Source organism: Lampetra planeri, unplaced genomic scaffold, assembly GCF_965212315.1.
Source record: "Lampetra planeri unplaced genomic scaffold, kcLamPlan1.2.h2 scaffold_2017, whole genome shotgun sequence".
In the NCBI taxonomy this organism is placed as follows: domain Eukaryota; kingdom Metazoa; phylum Chordata; class Hyperoartia; order Petromyzontiformes; family Petromyzontidae; genus Lampetra; species Lampetra planeri.
The window spans coordinates 13619-21912 of record NW_027614773.1 but is presented as its reverse complement, the minus strand read 5'-3'; the positions used below and the strand labels follow the sequence as shown (position 1 = coordinate 21912).

At 42.9% G+C, this 8294-nt stretch overlaps 1 protein-coding gene across 4 annotated transcripts; it reads right to left on the bottom strand.

Moving 5' to 3' along the window:
* Positions 1–2753: 2753 nt before the first annotated feature.
* Positions 2754–7733, bottom strand: LOC144740277 (GATA-binding factor 2-like). 4 transcript variants are annotated; one of them, XM_078623144.1, is made up of 5 exons: positions 7508–7733; positions 6607–7209; positions 5352–5533; positions 3630–3755; positions 2754–3032 (listed from the first exon to the last, which is right to left on the bottom strand). In XM_078623144.1, the coding sequence occupies exons 1-5, from the start codon at positions 7731–7733 to the stop codon at positions 2754–2756; spliced, it is 1416 nt and encodes a 471-aa protein (XP_078479270.1). The 4 variants fall into 4 exon arrangements, with proteins under 4 accessions (XP_078479270.1, XP_078479271.1, XP_078479273.1 ...); XM_078623145.1 differs by having other exon boundaries at positions 5352–5497; XM_078623147.1 differs by having other exon boundaries at positions 3630–3713; positions 5352–5497.
* Between the last annotated feature and the right edge of the window lie 561 nt (positions 7734–8294).

Sequence of the window (8294 nt, the reverse complement as noted above, 5' to 3'; positions counted from 1 at the left end):
AGCAGAGATAAAACCTTTTTACCGTTTGAATCCCGAATGACACCGACCTTCCCGCTGGTGCAGATATGACACAGCCCACATTCACTGGTCCTCTGAGAACGTGGTGTGGCCAAAGATTTAATGAGCACGTCATGGTATCCCAGAAAGGAGTGAATACAACTGTGGAAGTACTTTTAGTAAACAGTCATGCACTTATTATCAGTTGCTTATTATCAAAAGTGTTGAAAACAGTAAACACATGTTGGTTGTCCCACACTTCAACATGCATAGTTGTAATACTGATTGTGTCTAAATGGGTTATCAGTATCCAGTATTATATTTTCCTCTTACATCACAGTTGTATTGTATTTTTATTGTAGAAGGTGTTCACGGTGTTCAGAACTCATTGTCCTATTCTTCTAAATCAAGTCAGAAAAGTCTTCAGGGAGTTACAAGTCTGAAAAAATTCCTGAACAAGCGCTACAGAATTTGTAGAGGCTTCCCCTTCAAACTTTTAAGTCAACCGATTCACATTTTCAAATCAATTTTAAAACATAACATAAAAATATATAGTTCTCTTGTATGAGCTTTATGGAACATGAACTTTAACATTATTCAAATTAAAATAAAATAAAAGTTAGAAAATATCTTGAATCATCATCCTCAGAAGCTGAGAACCACTGCTCTAAACTCTGGTAAAATACATTCGGAATTATTCTGTTATGTAATATATCTTCTGCAAAATTATATATCTATATCTATCTCAAAATAATTTGGAACATTTCAGTAATTAGACAATCATTTTAGTTAAATAAATCATTTGCTAATCATTTTAGATGTAAACCACTTTGGGTTTTGGGAGAGTATGACGTTTTGTATGTCATAAGGTTCCAAGAGTCCGAGTGAAAACACGAGTGTGGACCAAAGTCTGACCAAGTGATTGAACCACACCTCCAGTTCACATTTCTGTTGTAAAGTATGTATGGTAGATTCTAAGTTTTCCAAAATGTCGGCAGTAGTCACAATTCAATTTTTAAAATGGAGAACCGTTTTTACTTGGCTTTACTTGGCCAATCTTTTTTTTCTAATTCGTTCACTCATTCTGTAAGAGGTTATTAAAGATAACAGGAAATATTTTCAGAGCAAAACATTTTACATGTCCAACGTTTTAGGATCTCATTTGTAATATTTGTCTCACTGTTTCTTTACGCGTGGAGAATTTTCTGTGACGTTAGAGCTGGTTGATCCTCATATCTTATTCAGGACTCTGAACTCCTTCCACCACCACGTCCTTCACCTCTCTGACTCTGACCACTTCTGTCCTCCTTTTTGATTCGGGTAATTGAGTTTGTTCAGCAAACATGGTCGTGGGGCTGCGTGTATGTGGGTGTGAGTCATATATCTTTCTCCTGAGTTAAGAAGCATTTTAAAAGTGTCTGAATAAGTGAAATGTGGGACAGAGTAAGTGCTTCGTTGGTCAGAGGTCAGAGACGTCTTGCGAGGAAATAGTGTGCTGCTCTGTGGTTGAACTGGGTCGTCTCCAGGCTTCATAACGCTAATCCGAGTTACAGACGACACTCACCAGGAGAGATTTCTTCCATGTGAACAGCCGTTTACCAAGTTTTACCACCCTTTCAAAACATCATATGTAGATCCTATATGTTTGTGCTGCAGGACATTAAATGAAAGAACACTCACCATAGTTATCTCATTTGCATCATAGCTGCAAATTCTTTTTTTCCATGATTTTGCACAAATGCATGTGAGTACAACAGGCAATGCAAGTACTAGATGAAGTACTGTACTGCCTGTCCACTTGTTTCAAAGTGTCAATTCAGCCTTGATTAGATGCAGTTAAACAGGTTGATTTTACTGTTACAACAGAGCTGTTTAACTTCTTATCTAACAAAGAAAATAGATCATTTCCAGAGTGTCGAGCTATTCCTTTAATCTGGTGCTCTGGAGACAAACAGGGATGCAAAGGAGTCAACAATGCACAGAAGATACCGTTCCATGTGTCATAATAAGATTAAAAGTGAGCTGTAGATGAGAACAAGGACATTCTTATATCTTATCATACATGATGCAGTCGACCTGGATGCTGACTACTGTTGAACAGAAGGACCAGATGTGATCATGAACTTGATTTATTTCTTACGAGTATAAATGCTGATCAGCTCAGCTAAAAATATATTGTAACAGTATCCATATTATGATTCCGGTGATATAGTAAAAGAAAAAAAAGTGAAAATAAATTATCTGAACAATCATAATAATAATTATAATAAGAAGAATAAAGTGTCAAATTAGGATTCATAAACCTTTTGTGTTTGCTTGCGAGTTTTGTGAAAATTTCTTTAAAATCGTCCTTGAGGGAGGGAAAAAAAAATCCAGCATATTTTCATTTGACGTTGCAAGTGGGGATGGTTCCATTCTTCCCGCTCACTCATTTACAATATTCACAGTTGCCATAAACCTGCTCGGCACAATCTCGGCAGTCGGTATGATCCTTTGGAGTCAAGCGACGATGCGCGATGACGTTGTTGTGTTGGCGTGCTGTCTCACAGGAAGCAGACTCTCCGTCCTCCCACCAATGAGTCTGGTACCTATAGATGAGGAAGTGTGTCCTTTGCTCCCACCATTCATCTTCCCTCCGACATACCGTTTGCATAATCAATCAAGAGACAATCAAGATGAAGACACACCTATACTGACACACCGTGGTCATCCCCCTTCATGTCACCATCTCAGTGTCCGTAACGTTCCTCGCTCCCTCACCCCATGGCCGTCACCATGTTGGAGTGGTGTGCGTGGCCAAATGAGGGGTGTATGGGTGTGGGTGTGGGGAGCATGTGTCCAGTGTGGCTGAAAGGGGCCATGTGGCCCATGGACATGTGCCCAGCCAGAGAGCTGAAGGTTGCGCTCTTGTCTTGGATGCTTTTGGTAAACTCCTCATAGCTCTCGCTGCACCGCTTGATCTTTTTGGATTTGTTGGACATTTTCCTGTTGCGTGTCTGTATTCCCTCCTTTTTCATGGTCAGAGGCCGGTTGACCTGCAAAAGCGATTCAGAGTATGATTAGTTGGTGAGAGACGCACTTATAGGTCAGAGGTTAAAACCAGTTATTATAATTATCATTATCACTATTAGTATTTGTTGAAGGCTCAGGCTCGACAGTTTCTGCCTCATAAATGTGTCAAAACTGTTCCACAGCCAAAATTTGAGAAACATTTAAAAGAATATATTCATAATTTACTCCTGTTGCTGTCACTGACACTGTGGCTGCTGTTTGCATGGATAAATGCTCCAGACTAATGACCCAAATAAATATAAGTCAGGTTTGCTGTCAGGATGTGAACATTTAGACAAACTGAAATCATCTTTTGGGGATACAGTAGATTCTGATGCCTGCCGTCTTAATGTTATTCATAGACTCCACTCAGTAACAGTCTCACCATTGTTACTCTCAAGGGATTCCACCCACCAGAGAACAAGCATTCACAAAGAAAGAAAAACGCATTGAGTCCAATTGTGTTGTGGAAGGAAAACAACCCTCACTCACGGTCTCCTCTAGCCACGTCTCAACAGCCTTCACCTAAAGTCTATTAGAGCCTGTAGGGGTCCAACCTGGCAACCGTCAGTCAGACTTACGTTATGCAGCTTATAGTAGAGGCCGCAGGCATTGCACACCGGGTCTCCATTAGCATTGCGCCGCCAGAGTGTGGTGGTTGTCGTCTGACAATTGGCACAACAGGTTCCTGCTCGTCTGGCAGCAGACTGAAGAAAACAAAACACCGATGAGCTTTAGATTGAAGCTTACGATCCCAAACAGACTTCAATCTTCCAACCAGTTTAATGATGATGATGACGACTCCAACAATTATTGTTCATCATATTATTTTAATCTTTGAGTCAAGACAAACTAGAAACAAAACAGAACAAATAAATAAATACAGGTTACCTGTCTAAAAAGTCCATTATCACAATACTAATGCTGTTGTTTAAATTCACTGACTTCATTATTTGTGTTTTGATTCGTTGTTTGTAGTAATTGACATCCCGTCAGGCACACAGGTGATTTTCACACTGTGGATATGACAAACTGATTATTCACCGACATATACCATTTTTCATTTTAAATGTCATATGCACAGAGTGACTGGAGATTAATATGTGAGGATTGGTCACGTCTCATTATTTCACGCTTTGGATTGAGATAGGCCTCATTCCAAAGACAATGTTAACATTAATCTGGAGCCTCGTGTGTAATTGACTTATCTTAATAAGTGTGCAGTGGTTATTTTCTGTAATCATGAACTTTCACAGTCCTCTAGAACCTTTCCACAAAGTGTTTTGTGTTGTGTGTCATGGATGCAGAGCTTGACCACTAGAACACGAGGCCTGAGCTCATTTATGGGGCCGTGGGAGGAAACAGACGCTGCTTTATCTGGACCGGTCAGATATCCGGATAGGAAACAACTGGAAGGCTGCTGCCACTGAACACAAGCTGGAGCGCTGCGGGTCCCGGTGAGCCATACGGAAACCATGATATATGGCCCAATTGCTATTATAGCTGAAACACGCTGAGGAGAAATGTTCAAGTGCTTTTTTTCAGTATTCAACAGTTGTGTGCAGTTCAGATCTATGTGGAAAAGTTTCAGTGATGTCGACTCAGAGCCTCAACAGCCTGCGTGCAGCCACACAAACACACGCATTCGATGTTTGAACTATCTGCATACTTTCATCACTGTTTACTTTTTATCATTCTTCTTTTGTTTGAAGACATGGGCTTACACATAAGTGGTGCAAATGCTTTTCAGACCAAGATACCAGATTAGTAATGTTTCATAGCCAAAAGTAGGGTAGATAGAAACCGTTGTTTTGTGGGCAACGATACTATTTAAACTGCACATATTATTTACTGTACAGCGCTGCATTAATAATTAATGCCTTTAACATTCAAGATGCCTGGAATTTCAGAGTTTAACTCAAACCAGCAAAACAATGTCCAAAGAATATTTTTGTTTTATTTTTCAAACAGACTTTTCTGGACAGAGATGATCTTCTCCACGTCGCACACAAGGAAAGCATTACTCATTGTGAGGAACGATGTGCTCCGCTGCTATCACAGTATCAGAAGTAGCAGTAATAATGGTAATAATGATAACAGATATAGTCGCTCTGTGCTAACAGCATGAGCCGAGGGAGCAAGAGGTGAGCAAGAGGAACAATGCCTGGAAACCCTTTGGGAAAATATAACTTTCCTGGAATTGTGCCTCCTCTGTGTCCCCTCCACCTTACACTCTTTTATTGTTTACTAGCCCCACAGCACACACACACACACACACACACACACACACACAGTGGACTCACCAGCCTGCGTTTGGGTTTTATTAGTGGTCTGTTCTGGCCGTTCATCTTGTGGTACAGCCCGCAGGCGTTGCACAGGTAGTGTCCGGTGCTGTCCCGTCGCCACAGAGGTGTCGATGTGGCTCCACAGTTCACACACTCTCGCCCTTCTGAAGGAAAACACACACTGACATCAGCACAGTTTTCTTAAATCCAATTCTCTAGCACATTTGCATTTGCTCATTGGGTGTCATCAGTGATGATTTTATTATTTTTGCTGTTGTTCTTTTTTTCCAACAGAATATAGAATTTATTTTGTGTGATCACTAGGTGACCGAGGACAATGATCAGGATTTTTTTTCTCTAAATTAATGCAGTTGAAATGCAATTGTATTCTCAGATAAAAACACCTTCAGACTTGTTCCGTGACAGTCAAAGTCATGAAACTAACATTGATTCTTCATTTAAAGAAAATATTAAATTTGGACATTTCAGCCTGTTGGTTATAGACATATTTTAAATCTAACAAAAAATCATTCATTGTTTTTTATTAATCAAATAACCCCTAAAAGGCTCAATTTGCAAACAACATCTATTTAAAAGAACATATTCTTTTTATTATCACTTTTTTAATCAGTGAGGTCCCCTCTTACTCTTAAACTTTTTCAACACAGTTGAATTGTCACCATACATGAGCCAGGTGTTTTAGGAGAAACTAATACTGAGGTTTTTAGTCTGTGAACTGGTGCAGTCATCTAAGGCCTCATTACAGAATCAGGATTAGCACTCATAGTCAGAGAAGATAGGTTTCGGAAAATATTTATATGTATGAAGAAAAACGGCCCGGTATTAGTCCAATGTGATTTGTCGTTGTTTATAAATAAATCACAATGTTCAAAAAATTAAATTATACACAGACTCAAACCCAAATGTCTTTGACAGATTTAAAAACTGATGCACAGCAATGGCTTTTTTTCCGGACTATGAAAATTATATATTTACACGTTCATGATTGCGATCATAGAGAAAAAAAGAAAGAAAGAAAAAAACCATTTGTCATGTTCCAGTAATTTGAATACCTCGGTATGACATCAACAAAATATGCACGTGAAATGTGAAACGATGCAAATAAACTCCCGCGTGTATAGATGTATATACATGTAATATACATGTACACAATGATGCTGCAAACAGCCTCAGGGGGTCGAACTCGTTCCGAACCGAGCTGATCAGATCATAAATGGAGAATAACGAGTAAATGTGTTCCAGGGGGACTCACCGGTGCAGGACCGGGTCTTGCCTTTGCTCTTGGAGCTGAAGCAGGGTGAGGGGCCCAGCAGGCTGCCGGGGTGGAACAGGCTGCTGCCGTACTCGTGGGCCGCGGGCAGGGTGTAGGGGGCGTACGTGGGTATGGGGTGGTGGGTGGAGGGGGTCTGAGCACCCATCGACACCAGGCTGCTCCTCAGCGGGCTCGAACCCTCCATCTTCATCCCCTCCGGTAACGAAACGTGGTATTTGATAGATTCCTTCTCGTCCAATCTGCTGGACGCCGGAGACGCCGACCCCGGGTCCGGGGACACGTCCTTCGGGGGCGTCGGGGGGAAAGTGTACAGGTGCGGGCTGGAGTGGGACGCGGAGGCCGAGTTGGAGCTGCTGCTGCTGCTGCTGCTGCACGGGTAGACGGCCGACAGGCCGCCGGGGGACGCGGAGCCGGGGTGGTGCAGGCTGGGCTTACTGAAGGGGCTGACGGCCCAGGCGTTGTGGTGGTGGTGGTGGTGGTGGTGGTGGTGGGCCGACAGAGCTGCTTTCCCTCCGTCCAGCCAGGGAATCCCCGGGCTGTGGATGAGGTGAGGCCGGCACACCTGAGTCCCCGTCAGACGAGCTGCAATGAGACACACGGAGGTGAAAACAGGCCCCAAAAAATGGTTGGCACGTTGAAGGCACATTAAAACTAATAAAACCAATTGTCACTAATTCATTGGAGGTTCACATTTTAGAATGGAAAAAGCTGCCAAACGCACTTTTAATATTGAAACTATAATAAATCTCAAGAACCCTTTTCTGTCCTAAAGAAGAGATGAATCAGTCCACACAACAAACAAACAAACAAACAAAAAACACAGTTTTTCTGTGTTAAAGAAGAGATGAATCCGTCAGAGTGACACCCATGGGGCTCTCACCGTGCGCCGGGCTGTAGGACACTCTGGCCCGGCCGGAGTTGTGGTAGTACGGGTTTCCCTGCGAGTCCAGGTGGTTAAAGAAAACATCCACCTCGTCCGGGGGCAGGAGCTGAGCCGTGGGCTCCATGTAGTTGTGTCCCAAGCCGTGATGGTGAGAGTCTGGGTGTTGGCCGTTCAGCACGGCGGGGTGGTGCATCCACCGGGGCTGATCCGCCGCCACATCCATCTCTGGGCAGCTTCTCAAGTCCAAGGAAATCCAAGGAGAAGGCACAAGATCGGAAATATGTCGTCGTTGTCCTTTAGGAGATCCTGTCAGTGGCCATTTACAGCGGACGACTACTGCTTCGACTCCTCTTTTCTCCAGGACACCGAGTCCCCTTTGACACTGGAAACCTGCAAGACGCAAATGCAGATGTTAATATTTAAAAAGGAGAGTGGCTGAGCAGCCGTGCGTGTGTGCGTGTGTGAGAGAGAGAGAGAGAGAGAGAGAGAGAGAGAGAGAGAGAGAGAGAGAGAGAGAGAGAGAGAGAGTCCTCTACACACAGTCACATTTCCACAACCATCTCCACCATCACAGCATCTCAACATCTTCACAAGCAGAAGCTTTGCAGTGACCAACATGTCGCACCTCTGTCGAGCCAAAGTAGTTGTACGTTCTCGTCGTATCTCCCGGCAGGACGCTGTCACGTCGGCGTGAAGTTGGTCGGAGTGCGTCTGGTGTCCGGTCCTCCCCTGGTGTCAGCGAACTCCGTCCACTGGGACCAGAATCAACATGTAACTGTGTGAC